The sequence below is a fragment of the Neofelis nebulosa genome, chromosome 2 (genome assembly GCF_028018385.1).
Source record: "Neofelis nebulosa isolate mNeoNeb1 chromosome 2, mNeoNeb1.pri, whole genome shotgun sequence".
NCBI classification, from domain to species: domain Eukaryota; kingdom Metazoa; phylum Chordata; class Mammalia; order Carnivora; family Felidae; genus Neofelis; species Neofelis nebulosa.
The window spans coordinates 123,037,928-123,058,476 of NC_080783.1; the positions used below are offsets into that span (position 1 = coordinate 123,037,928).

Below are 20,549 nucleotides of genomic sequence, written 5' to 3' on the forward strand. Positions count from 1 at the left end.
CTTATTTGCACTTAAAGACTGCATCAATAATCGGAAAAAGAGAAATAGTCTGATAATGGCTAGAGACTCTGTTTAGAGGCTAAGGTTTCTATCATGGACTGCTTTCAACTGTTATATTTTATGGCACAGATTCAGTGGGAATCTGATCTGCTAAAATATTTGGGCTGTGAAAACTCCCACACTGTGACAGATGTCAAGTCCAATTAAGTGACTCATGTCCAGGTTTCTGTCCAATAGGATTTCCCATTAAATATCAATTTAGGGGAAAAAAATTCCATCCCCCTTCTTAAGCCTTTATCTCTTCCACCATCTCCAGGCTGAATCAATTGGTACCAGGAGAGCCAAGAAGCCACACACGCATCTCTGCCTCTTTGCTCTGGCTCTCCCACCCTCTCCCGTCTTTCTCCGCGTCCCTGTCACTGTTACTCCGGGAGACATTCACTTTCCACGAACCTTTCTCCAAGCGTCTCCAAGCCAGACTATATGTATTTTGCTATAAGGTAAAGAAAGGAGGGGGTGGGGGTGGGAGGTGTTAGCAAGCCTTGGAAGACTTTGAAACTGCAAATAGGTGCCTGTTTATACAATCTACAAGTAAATGAGGAGAGAGGAAGAGGCAAGCTTAGCCCCGAGTTACAGTATTGTGTTCCTGGGGACTGGGGAGACATCAGCTGAACAAAGCCTTATCTCAAAAAAAAAAAAAAAAAAAAAAAAAAATCACTTCTGAGGAAGATCGCATCTCTGCCTTGCACTTCCCAGTTTCTTCTCCACGGTATTAAGGGAAGGAAAGGAGTCCTACAGGAGCGGGATCTTATCTAATGTAACCATCTTTCTTATTGATTCTTCCACTATTAGAAAGTGGAGGAATCAGCCCTTTGATGTGATTGTGTTTATCTCTGCATCTCTTTTGTTATTTATAGAGACCCAGAAGAGGAAAAAAGGCACGAGACTTTTCAACACCTCATTTAAAAAAAAAAAAAAATCAACAACGAATTTCCCGAAATGTTTGAGAACAATTAAAAGGAGAAGGCATTTTTGGTCTATCAACTAAGTGAACAATCATTTACATCGTCCACATCCTGAGACACTATCGTCCCTCGCTGTGGACACCAGCGAGATGACAGCTGCTTTTTCACACTCGAATGTAATAAATATTTGCTGCTTTTAATATATACTTCGGAATTTCTCCCCTCTATTCTTTGGGATTTGTAACTCTAAAAGATTGGAGAAAAGATTATCGAAAAGGCTTTTACAAGGTAAGGCTCCTTTCAGTAATTTTTTTTTCCCACCTTGGAACTAAGTTAGATTATTCATACCGTCTTCATAGATGTCCTTCAGCTAATTGTGAAATGGATGTATGCACGACATGCTATTTGTGACTATTTTAAAAAGATATCTGGAGGAGAATTTAGCATGCTTTGAAGGCAACCCGGGAACTTTTTAGCCGCACTACAACTATGTCGATGCTTACTGTGATTTTCCACCACTCGCCAATTTATTTATGCCCTTTCAAGCCGAATGTACAGGTGCAAGTTGTTCTCCTTTATAAACGTACCCGAGAGAAGCCCGTAGGGAGTCACATGTAGCTCACTTGGAGCATTTGTTTTTATTTTGCCTTCGAGGACCCGCTTTCCTCGCAGCGCAGTACGAGCCAGCTTGGAGACACATTCGCTCCTGGGCGAGCGCGGCGCGAGGAGCGGATCTCACCTCCCTGGCTTTTGTTTCTCTAGAAGCGAGCCCTCCGACTCGTCGCCGCCACAGATTTCTCCCGCGGCGAGCGTCTCTCGGGCTACACGCGCGGGGCCCGCGGCCTGGTGCTCTCCTACTGGCGCCGGCGGTCGGTGCGCGCTGCCCCGCAGGTGCCGGCCCCTTTCTTGGAGGCCGGACCACCCCCCACCCCCACCCCCCGCAGACCACCCGAGCCCCGGGGGTTGTGGGCAACCCCCTCCCAGGAGGCGCGCGGTCGGTGTCGGAGCTCGAGGCCCCGGCAGGAGCCCGGCGGGGCGGCCTTCCCGGGAAGGCGTCTTTCCAGGAGAGCTTGAGCACAGCCCCGCTCCGCCTGGGCCAGGCCGCCCCGGGGCCGCTGCGGGGCTCTCGATTCCGACCCCCCCCCCCCCCCCCAGCACCGGGCTTGGCCCTTGGAGAGGAAGCTCGGGTCGCGTCCTCCCGCCCCGGGTCTCCCTTTCCCTCCCAGCCTCCCCTCCCGCCACTACCCCGCCGGCGGCATTTTCCCGTGAGGTGGTCGGCCGGCTGCTGGGCGCATTGTCTCATGCCACGTCGCCGCGTCCCTAGGTCCCCGATGTGTGTGGCTGTCTGCGTGACAGATGGTGCTTCGGGGGGCCGCGAGGGCAAAAGGGTCAATTTTCCGGAGAAAGGAGCCTTCGCGTTTGTTCAGTCATTGCTTTGTTTTTCCGGGGAAGCGCGAGGGGGACGGAGAAGCTGCCCCCTCCGGGCCGCCTGCCCTCCGTCCGCACTAGTGACCGGGGCTCCCCTCCAGCGCGGGGCGCCCTCCACAGCCGCGGCCGTCCCGCACGCCCCAGACTGGTGCGAGGCCCACGGGCGCCGCGGCCTCCGGCTGCCTGGTCCAAGGCCCTCGGGGCCGGGGTGCCCACGGCGTCCCCCCCGCCCCGCGTACACCCCAGAAGTGCTCGCCGTTCGGCATCGTTCGTTTGTCAGGGAAGGGGAAGGAAGGCAGTTGGCCTGGCGGGGTCGGTATTTTGGCAGAAGGAGGCACCGGACGCGCGCGCAGCCTCCTGGGCCTGCCGCTTCCCCGCCGGGCCGGGCCGGGCCCACAGGCCGGTCTCGGCCTCCCGCAGGCCGAGGAGTCGGGTCCGGGATGCGGCCGGGGCCCAGCCGGGACCTCGCTGGCCCCGGCGCGGGGAGGCGCGCGGCTCGGGCCCTCGGGTCTGCCCCTCTCCGCGCGCTTCCTGCCCGCGGGGCCAGCTCCGCCGAGCGCGCCCTCCTGGGGTGGGGAGGAGACCCGGGACGCGCCGCGGACCGGCCCGGTAGGCCCTCGCCCGCTCTCCAAGGAAGACCCTTTTATTGATTGATGTTCTGACTCCCCCTCAGCTTCCAAAATGATGCTGAGTCCGGACCAAGCCGCCGACTCGGACCACCCCAGCTCGGCGCACTCGGACCCGGAGTCGTTGGGCGGCGCGGAGGCCAAGGTACTGGGCAGCGTGTCGGACCTGGAGCCGGTGGAGGAGGCCGAGGGCGACGGCAAGGGCGGCAGCCGGGCCGCGCTCTACCCGCACCCGCAGCAGCTGAGCCGCGAGGAGAAGCGCCGCCGCCGGCGCGCCACCGCCAAGTACCGCTCGGCCCATGCCACCCGCGAGCGCATCCGCGTGGAGGCCTTCAACTTGGCCTTCGCCGAGCTCCGCAAACTGCTGCCCACGCTGCCCCCGGACAAGAAGCTCTCCAAGATCGAGATCCTGCGCCTGGCCATCTGCTACATCTCCTATCTCAACCACGTCCTGGACGTGTAGGGCCGCGGGCGCGGCGGGAGGCCGCCTGTCCGGAAGCCGGGGGAGCGCCACCGGCCCCGGGGGGCAGCCGCAGGGCTGGTGGACGAGAGGGCCGCCCAGCCGGACAGCCGTCGCGAGAGGCCTGGACGCGGGAGGAAGCTTGCCACGCGTTCGAGCTCTCTCCGGTCAGCGGGGAGTCGAGGGAAGGTTTCCAATTCGGGAAGGTGGGGTTGTCTGGCGAGCCCCGGGGTTTGCAGGGGGCGTTATTCCAGGCGAGCCTCCCCGAGGCACCCGCAACGCACAGCCTCCAAACCTCCCCTCCGCGTGTTAGGATCCCTTTAAGGGTGGTTGCTTTAGCTCACTGGAGGCTTTGAGTTCTCCATTTATCTCCCACAGATCTTCACGTTTTGAAAGAATGAGGGCAGGAGCTCAGAAGCTCAGAGTAAAGCCTCCTAACTTTAGACTATCTGGGATTTTTCTAATTGACAAATCACCTAACATTTGGAGGGGGTGGGAGGGACTCTCCTCCAGTGTAGAGATTTAAGGCACAGAACGGTGGAACAGGAAAGTTTCCATTCTGCTGTGGAAGGGAAGATTATATTAGGATCCAAATAAAACAGACAAACCCTGAATATTGGTAAGCTTAAAAGATAGATTAAGAACAGACACACTGTGGGAAGATTTGATCTTGGTGAGATTTTAACCCCAAGGTAGGACACTGATGTAGACAGGAGAATCCATATTTAAATGGAAATTTTAATATCTGATTGCTTTTTCAGGCAAAGTGCCCCTTTATATATCCAAAAACATCTATTTGTGACCTTAAACATGTGGACCCATAGGTACAGTTAGCAAAAGACAACCTATTTTTATTTATGTTAGAAGGAGTAGAGTATTTTTTTCAAGACATTTATTTTTCAGAGTGGTGATAATTTTACTTTGGATACTCTGTGCCAATTTATTTATAGTCAAGTGTTTACAATTTTTCCTGTGGAATAATTATGTCTAACTTTTTATGTGTCTGTTGAGATTATACTGTGGTCTTTCTTTTTTGCTCTAATTATATTGCACTTGTATAACAAATTTCCCACTTCTCCCTGTTTCTAAACATATTTTATATATTAAGATGTTTGTTCTTGAAAAGGTTCTTTTGTTGTGAGATCAGCAACATTAGCACTTCACTATTATAGTTTTTTAAAAAAAGTAAGTGTTGTTATTCTTATGTGTAGTTATGTCTGAAAAGTACTTTACAAACTGTTTATAAGGACAGTAGCTTCTTTGTGTGTGTGTGTGTGTGTGTGTGTGTGTGTGTGTGTGCTGTTTGTGCGTGGGATGATTTTAGGAAATTAAGTTATTTTCCTAAAAAAAAAAAAAGATTTCAAAACTACTTTCCTCTGTGACAACCAAAAAGAAAAGTCTATAACCTGAAAATGTTTCATGTTCTCAGCTGTGAAACTCTTAAAACAAGGAGTGTATTTTAGAGACAAGGGAAAAAAAAAAACACACATCTGCTATCCAAAGATTTTAGTCTTTTTCAGGGTTTTTTTGTGTCTCTGTTGCTTTATATAATGCAATATTTTGTAGTGAAAATAGATATAACCTGGTTTCTATCTGACAAGTTTTTCATATCTCATGAATGGTGCGCTGTTTTGCATATAAATAAAGGTATCAAATAAAGTTCTCTCCTTTATTTAAAGCATACTATTGAAAAATAATAAACATACTGGCTGAGCATGAAGTATCTTAATGGACACAATCCTCAGAAAGGAACTAAATAAAAAATATACACACAAAAAAACCCCCAACAACCCAAACATTAACAAATTTATGTACTGAGGTATTTGATACTTTTCCTAAACTTGGATACTGATCATCTATAGATGTCCTACATGTGATGGTGACACAGAGCATGTTCCTCCCAATGAGGAATAAATTATAATGCCTGCAGAAAAATATTATTTAATCATGGGTTTTTTGGCTCTAAAAGGAGTCTTAGTAATTAACTCAACCTCTTCAAATTTGATTTAGGAAACTGAGGCACAGGGAGTTTACGTGCCCTACACTAAATCACACGGCTACTTACTGGCAGTAAGAAGACCCCAAGATGATGACACTGAGTCTTCGTAGCACTTGTTAAGAACAAGGTGTATATTGTAGCACTCGAACATCTAATCCAGACATGACACCTGCAAACAAGAAAAAAAACTAAGTCCTGGACCAACCTTGGGATGTGAAGAATGTCATCTACCAAAGCCTATAAAGATGTGAAATAGTCCGTGTATAAGCAGAACACGTGAATAACTTTAAAACTCTATACATATGTACAACATATGTATACACACACACACACACACGTATAGAATATTATGAACCATGAGTCTATATCACACCAAATCTCTGGTTGCCAAGTAAAAATTCTAATTATATGGATACTTCGTTTTATGTCTGTGAAATATCTTGGATTCTGAGCATTTTTCACCTTTCACCCAGGTATCTTATAGTCAAGTTCACAGATACCTAGTAAGTGAGACTTCATTCTCTTCTTCACATGGAGGTGCATAGTAAGAACACACTTTCTAGGGCATGAAAAAGAATGGAACCTGCTTTGGCTTTGTACCTGGACCAAGTCCTGGCCACTGCAGCAGGGGCTGGTTCCTCCAGCCTCCAGACATGCTGTCTTTGGACTGAGTGTTTGAATTGAAGTCTTCCCCCTCTAGGAACGGTCTCAGTCCTCATGGCACTTCTCTCTTGTATGACAGAAAAATCGGCTCTGCTCCCATGCCAAGAAATGGAGTCAACTTCTGACCTCCAGAACCTTCTGACAGCCCCCTTTTCCTGGTTTATGAGCTCAATTTCCAACTGACCTACACAGACTTCCCATTGACAGCTAGGCGGGGATCTTTTAACTCACTTCCCAGACCACGGCCCTCACCTCTGGTGTTAAGTAAGGCGGACATGAACCAAGGGCAAAGGGCAACATCCTTTCCCAGGCACACGGCCCCTGTGAGGCCAGGAGAGGATTGTGCAATTTCAGATCCAAGGCAGCTCAGCACCCTCCAAAGAGAAAGGGAGCACTGTGGGGCTCTGCTACACCAGAAGGTAACTGACTCATCCCTGGCATGTAGCAGGGGCTCAGCGACATGTATTCAGCCACAGGTAAGGGAGTAATAATTCTTGTCTGTAGAATGACGGCAATCATTCAAATCTTACATTCAACAAATATTTGTTGAGGACCTACTGTGTGCTGAGCATTGTTCTAGATGCCACGAAAAGAGCAACAGATGGGACCAAGTCTACTGGAGAAAAGACAAGTAAACAATATTTAATTTCAAGTTTTGCCGTGAAGAAAAATACAGCAGGGTAAATTGAGAATGGCAGCTGAGGGCATTGCTGCCCTGTGACTGCTGTTAGGGCAGGCCTCTCAGAAGAGGCAGACACCTGGATCCACCTAACCAGCCGCTTCCAAGATCACTGCTACTTGGAGGGCCGTCTTCTCACATCTTGTTAACGTGTCTTGTGCACAAGCCACCCAAAACAGCCCAAGCCGATCTCTCTCCACTCCCCACTGCCAGGGGCCTTGTCCTTCACCCCCAGCTCGCTCCCTCCCTAGACATGCTGGGGACCACAGTTCCTCCCAATGTTTCTCTCACCTTCTTCCCTCTGTCCCAGCTGCCCAACAACTGGCCAGTGCATTGCCACTCCCCAGAAAACTGAGCCCCACCTGGCCCAGCTGACGAGGCCACCTGTGCTGGGTATTTCTATGCCCAGATGACTGCTTCGCTTCTGCCACTGTCCAGAGACATCCAGAGAAAAGGGGCAAAAGTCTTGAGCAAAAAACCCCTCCCCGGGCAGGGGGGTGGGGAGGATAATGGGAGGGCCAGTGGCAGAGAGTACGGGTGGTGGCATAGATTAGGAAAGGAAGAGCAGATTGAGGACAGGGCGTGTATATGGAAAGAAATGGAGCTGGATGGAGGAGGACGGAAGGCCTGTTTCCCCCTCTGAATCCTGTTCTTGGGGCTTCCTCCCGTGGCCCCGCCCCATGACCACGTGTCTGTTAGGGTGAGGTAAGCAGACAGAGCCCACCTCAGGAGTGCTGTGGTGTATCCAGTCCCTGTCACTGCTACCTGTCTCTGGTTGCTGCCTTCCTCCCACTGAGGTCTGGGGTAGCAAGGGATGAGGGGCAGGGGACAGCCAACTCAAGTGCATGTACAGCCAATACCCTTTCCCAGGCCTGGACGGGCTCTCGCTCATTGTTGGTGTGGTAGATATATTAACAGCTAACGTGTAGTCAGTGTGTACTATGTGCTTACTGCGCTAAGACCTTTGTGTGCATTCTTGAGAGCTTGTTTGGAGGTTCTAGCAGGGGAGCGCAGCTACTCGTATGCCCTTGACTGAAGAACAGTCCTCCTCTATCGGGGAAGGTCGTCCTCTTCGACCGAGTGTGCTTCCGGAGGGACACACGTGGAGCCCCGCCTAGGCAGCCAGATCAGCCGAATCAACCCTGGTGATCAATGGGGTGACAGATGTCGCGGCCAGATTGCCCTCACATCCTGTTTTTGTGTGCATTCTTAGCTCTTTTAATCCTCACAATAGCCCATTGAGGTAGGTACTTCCATTTAACAAGTTGAGGAAACTGAGGCTTAGAGAAATTACATAACTTTCTCAGGGCCACGAAACCACGTCTGTCAGTCTATCCAAGTGCCTGCCTTTAGGGGTCACATTCAGTGGTTTTCCTTTGCTAAAGGGGGGCCGTGCCATGCACACACCCTACCTTTGGCCCTTGTACCCCCATCTTCTCATGCATGTGCTTAGGAGAAGCTCCAGTTCAGGTAACGCCTAAGGAGTGCAGGCTCCCCAACCAAGTGGACCCATGGAGGCTAAGATTGAGCCTGTGCCCTGCTTGCCAAGTTCAGCATGTGCCTGGGCTTGGGACTAAGCCGTCGGGTGGTAGGGGAGCCTCTTTCTACTTTGCAGGAAGACGCTGCAGGCAGGTGGCAGCTGTGGACAGGCTCCTCCTGGAGGAGGACACTGTCTGCGACATTACTATTCACCACCACGGTGGGGCTGGCTCTTCAGTCTACCCCACCCGCACTCCTTAGCACATTGAGGTCCATTCTCCCGATGCCCCGGGAAACAGCTTTTAAAGATAGCCTGCCATTCCCTGCCTGAAAGCTCTCCTTGAGTTCCCATTGCTTATAAATAAAGCTCAAGTTTTTTCTCCAGGCATAGAAATCTTTCACAGGCTTGTTGCAGACACTCTCTAGCATCATCTTCAGCCATTCTCCCTGAGGTTAAATGTTCCTGCCAAATTCAGATTTCCTCTCTTCTCTGGAGATGCCTGGTCCTTTATAATCTGTGCCTTTGTACTCGCTCTCCTTCTCCCTAGGATGCTCTCCTCCATTCTTATTTTTTGCCCAGAAACTTCCAATCATTCCATTGTCACCTAACTCAAATGTAACCACTTTACAACACTTTCCTCGGTTTCTTTGGGCAGCATTAGCCACTCAGCTCCCTGAGTCCCACGCACAAACCTTATACCAGAATTTGTTTCTCCTATCCCTGTGTTTGAAACCCAAGGGTCTGGAGCCAGGTTTAGATTCTGGCTCCAACCCATTCTAGATGTGTGATGTGGAACGTGTCACCATACCTCCTCAAGCTGTCATTTTCAGATGTGTAGGAGGGGACAATATATGCATCTATCTCAAATGCATATCATGAGGTTTCCACAGGATATTGTAGAGTGCTTGCCAGAAGAGCAAGAATACAGTAAGTGCTGCATAAATGCGAGCTATTACCATTACTTTGCATTTATAGTATGCATAGGACACTGTATAGGAGAAACTAAAAATAATACATCAATAGTTCATGAGTGTATTAACGATCTGTGGTCTCTACCACCTGTATTCATGTGCATAGGACACACTGCTAGGTCTACAAGAGGTCAGACAGCAAAAATCCCTGTCCTATAAGACAGAAAACATTACAGGGAAGTAAACAGCATGCGATGGAATGAAACGTAAATGCAGACATTACAAGTGACGCATACATCTGAAGCCCCTGCGCCACCCCATGTGCGAGGCCTGTCCCACGCCTTTTATCTTCTCATCATGGTTTCTGCCCTCAGCACTGATGCTGTGACAGGCAGAGTGGTCAGGAGCGTGGGCTCTGACAAAGCACGCTTGTGTTCAAACCCCAGCTCTTCCACTACCTGGCAGTGACCCTGAAACAAATTACTTAGTTCTCTGCCTCAGTTTTTTCACCTGTAAAATGGGGGTGGTGGTGGCGATAGTAGTTCCTACCCTGTAGCATTGTTAGGAAGATTGAGTTAATTCATGTAAAACACTTAGAACAGGTCCGGTGCATGTTAAGAGCTCAGCAGCACTTACTATAATGGCTCTTACAGCAGGTGAGCTTTTTGAAAGTTAAGCAACTAAATTATTTTTGAGGTAATGAAGAGAGGAATTGTTGGAATTTCCTGTCCAGTTTTGCTAAGTATTTCCAGATCAGGAAGGAAGTTCCTCACCTCCTTGATGATCATTCCAGAAAGACACTAGGAAAAAGGGACAGGATATTAGGATATCAGGAATCACGGGGCAGGTGTAAGAGTGGTGGATGTAGGAAAGGGGATCTCCTGGGGTCCAGATGGGCTAACTGGGAGGGGAAAGGACATGGGGATCAGTCTGCCTGAAAGGCTCAGGAGGTCAGACGCACTCAAGGGAAGGAGCTGAGTCTGTGGAGCAGCACCTGGTGAGTCCTCTCCTAGGAGATAAAAGTAGTGAGGGTTAGGGGTCATTCCTGGAGCAGTGGGAGGTGAGCTGCGCTGGAGGCAGGCGAGGTCTGCTATGAGGGGAGGCTGCCTCAGTTCAGGAGTGAGTGATTGGGGCCTAGTGAGTAAAAATCAATCAGCATGAATTTTCTGAGTAACTACATTAAAAACCACTCTTAATGGAGAGTTTAAGAACATCTACAAAAGCAAAGGGCATAGTACACTGCGTTCTAATATGATGACATTTCATATATACTCTTATCCACACTTTCCCCCTACCCCTTTGGGCTGTTTGAAGCACATTCCAAACATCACATCATTCATCCATAAATACATCAGTAAATATCTCTAAAAGATAAGGACCTTCTTTTAACATAACTAAATTACCATTATTAGTGTGAAACAAATTAGCAGTATTTTCTGAATATCATCAGTGAGTACCTCCTTTTTTGGGGGTAATTTTACAGCTGGCCTAACCCACCTTTCCGAATTATCTTTTCCTCCAGCCAGTTGGATCGTCTTTCTGATGGTTCTCCATTTTATTTATTTATTTATTTATTTATTTTTAATGTTTATTTATTTTTGAGAGAGAGACAGAGAGAGAGCACCAGCAGGGGAGGGGCAGAGAGAGGGAGACAGAATCTGAAGCAGGCTCTAGGCTCCAGGCTCCTAGCGGTCAGCACAGAGCCCGATGCAGGGCTCGAACTCAGGAAACGTGAGATCATGACCTGAGCCGAAGTCGGACACTTAACCAACTGAGCCACCCAGGTGCCCCTGATGGTCCTCTATTTTAAAAATTCTTAATTTTGGCACTCTCTCTCCTCTCTCTCTCTCACACGTGCACGCGTGCGCGCGCGCGCGCACACACACACACACACACACACACACACACACACCATGAATGCCCCTCTTACCACCCTCTCCCTGCCTTGTCAATGAGGGACATGCCCAAGAACTGGCCAGTTTAACACAGGAGGTCATTCCACAGCCCCAAGCTGCTGTGGGGGTACCACCTGGGTAGTTAGTGGGTGATGGCTGGTTAACTATAACCCGGGGTAAAAGACAACATTGCCAGAGCCCAACTCAGGCAGATTTCAAAGACTTAAAAACAAAAAACCAGGTGGATTCTCTTAGCTGTTGGCTGGGAACTGGGGTGAGGGGATGCTCTGGAGAAGGAAGAATTCTGGGGAATTAGAAGTGAGGACCTGCGAGCCCTCCCTGACAGCAGCATCTGCAGAGGCTTGAGGATTATTAACAACAGCAACAAATGCCCCCAGCACGGTCCTTCCAGCTCACGAAGTCTGTCACATATGCCGGCTCTGTGAGTCCTTCAGGCCCCCAGGACAGAGGTATGGCCAGCTGACGTCCTGAGTGCTTAAGTGGCTCAGCCACAGTCTCCTACCTTGTCAGCAGCAGAGCCGCCTAGAAGCCTCGGACTCCCAGACAGCCCACACTGTCCTCCCTGGGTTGTAGCCCCGCGACTAACAGCAAAACAGCAAGAAGTGCACAGACTTTAGCACTTACCCTGGGCAGGGCACTTTCGATGATTACTCACGTGGTCCCCCAACAGTCAGTGACTTATGAGCCCTTATTTTTCCTAAATCACAGATGAAGACACTGGAACACAGAGAAATTAAGGCACATGCCCAAGGTCACACGGCTGGCAAGCTCTGAATGGAAAATGAAGCTGGGCGGGGGCAGTAAAATTTAAAACCTTATACTTTGAAAACGGAGAAAAAGGAAAAAAATACAAGAGTTTATTTTTTTGGTGGGAAACAAAACACCACCCAAAACTACAGGAATTGAAAGAACACATTTTCTCTTAAGCATCCTGGGCCCTGGAGCAGACACTGGCCCAGCCCACTGGACTTGCCCTCTAGTGTGGAGCAGGTGGCTAGGGCCCAAGTGTGGGGTGTGGTTCTGAGCTTGGCTTTGGGAAGTTGGGTGCTGAAAGCATCAAGCTGCATGGCCCCAGGCCAAGCCTGGGAAAGGTCCACAAGGAGTCACGGTTGCAGGGTGACCTTGACAACACCTAGACTTTGGGAAGTGGTCAGAAAGCCTCTGTGGTCAGTGCTCTTGCACGATTCTGAGTCAGTGGAAACAGAAACGAGTGTCCCCACAAGACAGGCAGGTGCAGACACTAAAGGTTCGCACAAAGAAAATGAGCCCACCCAGGAATCGCACGTCTACTGCGTCCTTGGTGTGACAGATGCCACGGGCCGACGGCAGTCACACACACACACACACACACACACACACACACACACACCTGCTCATGTCTCCCCACCTTGTTCTTCATATCTAGTTCTATTTCTGGACTTTGCTGTCCAGATCCCCTGATGCCAGGCACTTAGTTCTGGCCTGTGGTGTGAGCAAGAGGAAATGGTACTTACTACAGTAGATCATGATTAATTTTTTAAAAACTCTGAAACCCCAATTAAAGTTCTGGGTGATTTTTTTGGTAGTTGGGACTTCAAGAGGTGTTTGGTTTTCTTGGTTTGCAGGCAGAAGCCAGGACGCTGGCGGCTGGGGTGTGTGCTGCGGGCTCTGTGTCCCTGTCCCCGGAGTCATTGTATTTGCATGTGGGCCCGGATTTGTCTTTGGCTTCTTGTAGGGTTTAGGATGAGACCCTCTGGTCCCAGGGGAGGGGGGCAGGTGTTGCTCCAGTCGAGCGAATGGAACCAAATTACAGGCCCGTCTGTCACCTCCTCTGGGAGAAGGTGGAGGGAGGGGGATGGGAGGGAGGGAAGGAGGCAGAGAGTGGGGAGAGGGGGAGAGGGGAGAGGCCTCACTGCAGGAGAACAGTGAGCCAGAATCGGCTCTGGCTGCGGGAGGATGGTGAAGAGGACCTGGAGCGAGTGAGCTCTGCCGGGGACGTGGCGTGGGGATGACACTGTGTCCCTGGGGGCCGCCGCGTAGGCTCGCGACCCCGCGGCTCTTTGCTGACCCTCTGAGATCCACCGCCACTCAGGCCGCGTCTACACGGCGCCAGCGAGCACTCACCCTGGAATTGGTTTCACTAAATAGACTGACGTATTTTCTGACTGCACTGACTGGGGGGTCTGTGTCTCTATTCCGCCCCATCTCCTGAAAACAAACATCCAACACATCCATTGCCTTAATCTTTTGGTCTAGAAAGTGGCTCGCTCACGAGTGCACTCTTCAATCAAGCCGCGCCAATCTGCACGTGCAGACCTAGATGCGCCACCCTGATTATAGCCCCGGGTGGGCACAGCCACTGAACCACACTGCCGGGATTTGTCCTGCAGCCAGAGTTAACGCCCACCCTGCCGTGGTGATGTCCTACAGCTTCAGGAACCCTTTGGAGGGGACTGAGGCTGCTAGGTCTAACCAGAGATAACAATGAATGCTTGGCTGTCTGAGGCAGCCTCTAGAGATCATCCTTCTACTGAAGGCCCCTCTGGGGCAGAGCAGTGTTATTCTAAGCTACCTGAGAAAAATACAAACAGATAATGTGGGCCTTTTGTGGGAAGGAATAATACACTAGCATCATTTTGCTTTCTCTTGTAGATAGAGTGGTACAAAGAATGTAAGAGAGAATGGGCGGGGGGTGGAGGGGGGCAGATCTCAAACCAGAGAGAGTGACTCTAATAGGAAACAAGTTCTTGTCAGATTCTCTAGACTCGTGTGGTGAAAACAGCGTTTCACATGCCTTATTCTCTCTCCCTGCCTCTCGGGTAGGAAAGGTTAAAGAAATTGTCAGCTCCTACTAGCTCTTTCAATAAGAAAAGAACTGAGGCATAGAGTGATGATGTACTGCAGGCCCAAGAAGAGACAAATTTCTTCCCCTTTTCTTCGACAATAAAATGATTGACAGAGATAATTCCCCATGTGAGATGAAAAACAGAATTGCCAGCAGCGAGTGGCTGTGCTTAGATTGTGGCTGGTGAGACTCTGTCCACCCGATGTCAAGTGATGACTGAAAAGGGAAACATGAATTCCATTATGCAGCTGTTGTTGCTGCTGGTTGCCAAAATACCCAGATGTTCCCAAACATCTGGGTACTTGACAGCATGTTTTTACCATATATCCAGATGTTTGGTATTGTGTAGACAAAGGCCAAACCTGGACACAGAGAAGCAAGATAACTACCTGGAAAGAGAGGCACCAAAAGTTGGTCAGGGGACAGAGAGAAGGGAGATTGCGGGGTGATGGGGGAAGAAGAAGAGAAATGAAAGGGAAAAACTTAAGTGAGAACATAAAAATAAATAAATAAATAAATAAATAAATAAATATTCCAAAAGAGAACAGTTTTCTGTTTCCTAATGGCCTGCACCTTGGCCTCACACCCCCCTGGCTCCGTGACAGGCAGCTTTGCCTGCTGGTGTCTGGGTGGTAAAAGGGCACAAGGGGGTGATCGGGAAGACCCCCGTGAACAGGCCTGGAGCAGTGGTCTGGGCCGGGATGTGAGGCTTACTCAAGGCGGGTGGCTGTGCACCTGCAGAGAGGTGGGACTGCAAAGTGGAAAAGTGATCCGCATGGTGGGGGAAGTGGTTATCCCACAGGATGAAGAGTTGAACTTCCTGTCAAGATGCCCACGTTCAGAAAAGCACTGAAGTGTCCCGAGTAGTCAACTTCACTTCCAGTTATCAATCAGGATGATGAGCTTGGTATCGGCACAACCCGGGATGGTGTAACAGAAGGAAAAGGGTAATTGACGGGGGGGGGGGTGGGGGGGGGGGTGGGGGGGGGAGGTTGTGTGGTTCGGTGACAGATTTAGAGGAGGGGACATGATGTGATCGAGGTGATGGTGGGAGTAAGTGTTAGGCTTTCAGAACAGCTCACAAAGCCCCCTGCAATTCCCAAGCTGTCTGTTATCTATGAAATGCAAATCAGGAGGGGAGTGACATCATGTCGGATTATGGCCACAGGGAGTAATTATTTAGACATTAAAGGCTACTGAAGGGAGTGGTTGACAATATTAATGATGTCCAGATGGACAGAATGTGATGCTAAAATTATTTTCTAGTACAAAGAACAAGGGAATTTTTATCAGGCTTTCTTTTCTATTGGACAGCCTGGATCTCTTGGTGGTTTGCCCCTCAAAGAGATAGTGATACTAAGAGATGGCCTCTGGAATTAAAAGCACAATGGGGTTTGCAGAAACAAGCCACAGTCTCCAGCTCCTGCGAACAGAGGTACAATCAATATGCAAAACGTTCACATAATAATTATGACTATAAAAAGAGGAAATAATCTCAAGATGGTGTCTATAACAAGCCAGTGATTGGAAACCCTTCTCTCCCAACACTCACCCCACCCCATTCTGCCTTTCTTTTCCAAATACAGCAACTTGTTCCTCCTCAGGGCCCTCCTCTCCTCCCCCCCCCCAACCCCCACCACAATACAAACACTAACACAGACAGTGGTCATTAGTACTGGTATCAACTGCATAACTACAGGTAACAATATTCTCAACCACTGATAAACATAAGGAGAAAGGCATCTCGGCCAAGACCACATTGTGAACAACAACAACAACAACAACAACAACAACAAAAAAAGGAAAAGGAAAAAGCCACAACCTGAGATCCAAATTGGGAAAGACTAAGAGGCAATGGCAAATTACAGAAAACCAGTCTCAAGGAGACCCACGGGCAAATCTGCTGATCTGGACAGCGTGCCTGACAATGCCAGCCAGAGGTCTGCTCTCCCTTCAGAGCAGGTATCAATATTTGAGTGGAAATTCACCAGGGTTCCAGACCTGCTGGTCATCTTTCTGACCCAGGTAAGAGTGAATGATGCAGTGAGGAGAAGCCAAAATGTGTTTTTAATATATATGAAGTTCCTGAATACGATTAGAGGGATCAGGGGACAGGTGATGTTTTTGCCTCTTACATTTGAAAGTCATAAAATGGGTAAAGAGGAGGTTTCAGAAAGTGAATAGGTGATTCCAAAGTTGGTTTTGAAGATCCCCTCCATCCCTGCCTCCAGAGGTTATGGCTTACAATACCAAAATGCAAGGCACTTAGCAAGGGTCAACTAATGTAGACTGTGATTCCCCTAAGCCGGGAGACTTCTAAATGCCCCCATAACCCCCTTGTGCCAGCCTCTGTCATATCATTGATGTCACTACACTGTACTGGCTTATTTATTTTTCTGACTCCTCCCTTAGGCTTTGAGCTACTTGAAGGCAGGCAATCTGACTTATTGCCCACTGAGTTATAAGCACCTAGGATGTACCCTCAATTAATATGTGAATAATAAACTAAAAGAACATCATGGAAAGCTTTGCAAACTGTTAAAGAGGGTTTGACACAGAAATTGCCAGAGAGGAAGACAAATGATTATGAAATCACAAAACCCACTATTATAGAGGATATAATAAATTCCTTATTGTGGAGGACACATAAAGAACAACAGCCTTGGAGAAGGTACTTAAAAAATAGCTGGAGAGAGGATTAGGAATGAAGTGTGTTATCTCGTCTATATGCCAATTCAATTCAGCTATTTGAATTCAATTCAACAGGTATCTACTGAGTACCTACATGCTAAAAGGAATATACATTTTTTAGACAAGAAGATAAATGTTTTGCAGAAGTGCTTAAGACTGGGGCTTGGGGGGGCGCCTGGGTGGCTCAGTCGGTAAGCGTCTGACTTCAGCTCAGGTCATGATCTCACAGTTCATGAGTTCAAGCCCCGCGTCGGGCTCTGTGCTGACAGCTCAGAGCCTGGAGCCTGCTTCGGATTCTGTGTCTCTTTCTCTCTCTGCCCCTCCCCTGCTCCCACTCTGTCTCTTGCTCTCTCAAAAATAAATAAACAGTAAAAAAAAAAAAATTAAAAAAAAAAGACTGGGGTTTGGGGACATATGAATGGAAAATGTAAGTAGTTCAAACAGAAAGCAGTGAAGTATGGTTTAGATCAAGGGTTGGCAATACTCATGGATGTAAAAGTTACTGAAATTCACATTTCAGTGTACATAAATAAAAGTATACTGGAACACAGCCACACCCACTTGTTTACTTGTTGTTTATGACTGCCCTTGAGCTACAATGGCAGAATCAAGTAGTTGCAACCGAATTTATAGTCCATAAAACCTAAAATAGTTCCTATCTGGCTCCTTACAGAAAGTTTAAAACCACTGGTGAGAGCAAGGCCTCTAAAATCAAAACACCTGGTTTCAAATCCCAGTGCACAGCTACTTGCTAGCCATGAGATTTAGGGTAAGTCACTTAGCTTTTCTATACCTTGTTTTTATCATGTATGAAATGGGTGTAACAATAGCAACTTCTTCAAGGGAATGTTGAAAGAGGTAAGGTGTTCAGAACGATGTTTAGAATCCACCAAGAATATATAAAGAGTTCTTAAAACTCAACAAGAATGCATGCAACCCAATTGAAAACTAGGCAAAAGAGGGGCCTGGGTGGCTCGGTCGGTTGAGTGCAGGACTCTTGATTTTGGCTCAGGTCATGACCTCACAGTTGGGTTTGGTTTGTTGGATTAAGTCCCATGTTGGGCTCTGCACTGACCGTGAGGAGCCTGCTTGGGATTTTCTCTTTCCCTCTCTCTTTGCCCCTCTCCTGCTCACACATGCACATGTGCATGTGCACACTCTCTCTCGTGCGCTCTCAAAATAAAGTTAATAAACATTAAAGAAAACAAGTAGGCAAAAGATTTAAAGAGCCACTTCACCAAAGAAGAGATAAGGATGGCAAATAGCACACACAGAGATGCTCAATGTCATTAGTTGCTAGGGAAATAAAAATGGATTCTATGATGAGATATCACTGCACAACTCTTAGGACAACTTAAAAAATTAAAAACAAAAACTTATAATATAATAATATAAATTTTAATATAATAATAAAAAAACGGCAAGGATACTGAGCAACTAGAACTCTTATATTTTGCAAGCAGGAATGCAAAACGGTACAGTCACTTTGGAAAACAATTCGGCAATCTGTTATAAACATACACTTACCACATGACTCAGTAATTCTACTCCTAGGTATTCACTCAAATGCAATGAAAGCGTATGTTGACAAAGACATATGCATAAATTTTTTTAGCAGCTTTATTCATAATAGCCCTAAAGTGGAAAGGACCCAATGTCCACACACCAGTGAATGGATAAACAAGTTACAGTACAACCATAGAACAGAACACTATGCAGCAATTAAAAGGAATAAATCATCCACACATTAACACGGGTGGTTCTCAAGAACATTATGCTAAGAAGTCAGACACAACAGGTTACACACCATATTGGTCCATCCATATGACATTTTAGAAAAGGCAAAGATATAAAGACAGAAGTAGGACCAGTGGTTGCTTGGGTTTGGGATGGTGTGGAGACTGACTGCAAAGAATGAGGACACTTTCTGGGGTGATGGAAATAGTCTATATCTTGATTGTGGTAGTTACGCGACTATATAAAATGCAGCAAACTATACATCTAAAGAGAGCAAATATTACTGAATGCAAATTATATCCCTAAACCCAACTTTTAAAAATTAGCATCCTGAAAATTTCCAGAAACTTGAAGGTTTGTTACAGATGAATTTTCCAGAATCATGAAGGGAAATAGACCTAGCACAAGGTAGTAGCTGGGCAAATTTTTAACAAGAAAATGGTTGGATTGTAGAATGACCCAGGTGACATGAAGTCCCAATAAAGTTTTAAAATCTATTATATATGGTTTTTGAGTGTTGGGAAAAGAGGTATTACTCACAAAAGTGGGCATACTTTCAACAATAATAAGCCATGTAAAAGTAACTTTAATTTACTTTTTTCACACGCTTTTTTTGGATGTACCTTTTTTTAAAAATCGTCTTCTAGATTGTGTCTTTCTTCATCTCCCTCTCTAACAGATTCAAAATCAACATCTTTCCTATATAATACCTTCAAATTGGAGCTCCTATTCCTTAGTTCCTAAGCTAAATGGATTATCAAATTGACCAAAAAAACCCCCAAATCCCAAGTCTAAGGGTGACTGAGTCCTGGGATGCTTGCCTGACATCCAGGCAGACTGAGGAGCCAAAGCTGCCAAAGCTTCCCCCTCCCACTACTGGGGACAAAGATGTAGTAAGTTAACACTGCTCCCCCTCTGCCCTCCCCCCTGCCACCTTCCCCATCACTCTCTTCTTCTCTTTTTCCCCTCCCACAATACAGAGTATGGAGGATTTCAGGCCCTACCTTTGGGAGAGTCTCACATGTTGATAAATGTTGAAGATATTTTTTACTTTTTTTTTTTCTTAAGAAACAGAAAGAGAGAGAGAGGGAGTGAGAGAGAGAGAGTGCTTCAGTGGAGGAGAGGGTGGGGGAGAGAGGAGAGAGAATCCCATGCTGAGCTTGGAGCCAGATACAGGGCTCAATCCCATGACCTTGGTTGGGATCATGACCGGAGCTGAAACCAGAAGTCTGATGCTCAACTGACTGACCCACCAGGCACCCCATTTTTTACTATTCTAATAATGATTAAACTTGAGGAGGGGCTAGGATTTTTTTTAAAGTATGGGGGGAGATTTTGGTCGGTAAGTGAACACTTATCTCTACAGAATTATTTTCTCCTTGCTTAAGAAAAAAACTAATAAAATAATATTTAAAGTTTAGATATTGAGTATATTTTAGCTCAGAATGAGTAAAATGAGTCATGGAGCAAGTACTGGGTGATGTAGGGAATCACTGAATCACTATATTGTATATCTGAAACTAATATGATACTGTATGCTAACTAATAATAACTAAAATAAAAACTTAAAAAAAAAAAAAAAGAACGAGTCATGGAGCAACCAGATTAAGAGAGCAGACTGATCTCACATTTTATCTCCTTTCTTCCAAGGCCTCATTAGAATTATAGTAAAAGAATAAACATAGGTGTAAGTTCAAAACGATGAAGAAAACAATAGGCAAGGTATCAGCAAAAGAATAATCTCAACACACTTGGTAGAAGGTGGAGGCATGCTGACAGATGAGCAGAACTGGGGAAACCCTAGCCTAATTAAACTATGTGCTGAGCAGACTTCGTCAGAGATGTGTCCAGCAAGTTCTGAAGGTTTCAAGTTGTGAATAGCAGACATAATGAGGGTTGGGAGTGAGAAGTGAAGTCAAACATTGAGAAAGTGATTAAAGATTTAAATGTGGAACAAATGAACTTGCCTGCCATTCCCACCTTCACTCCTACCACTATGGGAAAAGGCAGCTAGACATGCACTTTTAGGAAAAAATAGGATTCTTCTCAATTTCTTTAGAAAAGAACTACCTCACATGGGTGCTAACAGCCCAAGTAAACTCTTTTTTGTTTTGGCATTTATGGGGCCAAATAGTCCAAATTTCATATAATATGAAATTCTCACCACTTA

General features: G+C 47.3%; 1 protein-coding gene and 1 long non-coding RNA gene across 2 annotated transcripts in view; one reads left to right on the forward strand and one right to left on the reverse strand.

Annotated features, from left to right (window-relative positions):
- The first annotated feature begins 299 nt into the window (after positions 1–299).
- NHLH2 (nescient helix-loop-helix 2) lies at positions 300–5,138 on the forward strand. Its single transcript, XM_058716106.1, has 3 exons — positions 300–500; positions 918–1,253; positions 3,067–5,138. The coding sequence occupies exon 3, from the start codon at positions 3,075–3,077 to the stop codon at positions 3,480–3,482; it is 408 nt and encodes a 135-aa protein (XP_058572089.1). The 5' UTR covers positions 300–500; positions 918–1,253; positions 3,067–3,074; the 3' UTR covers positions 3,483–5,138.
- Positions 5,130–20,549, reverse strand: part of LOC131504127 (uncharacterized) — a 61,743-nt gene continuing 46,323 nt past the window's right edge. Inside the window, exon 3 of the long non-coding RNA XR_009257800.1 lies at positions 5,130–5,647. This is a non-coding gene — a long non-coding RNA (uncharacterized LOC131504127). The remainder of the gene's footprint in view (positions 5,648–20,549) is intronic.

Coding starts and splice junctions, on each gene's coding strand:
- NHLH2 (XM_058716106.1), top strand. CDS start 3,075: ATGATGCTGAGTCCGGACCAAGCCGCCGACTCGGACCACCCCAGCTCG.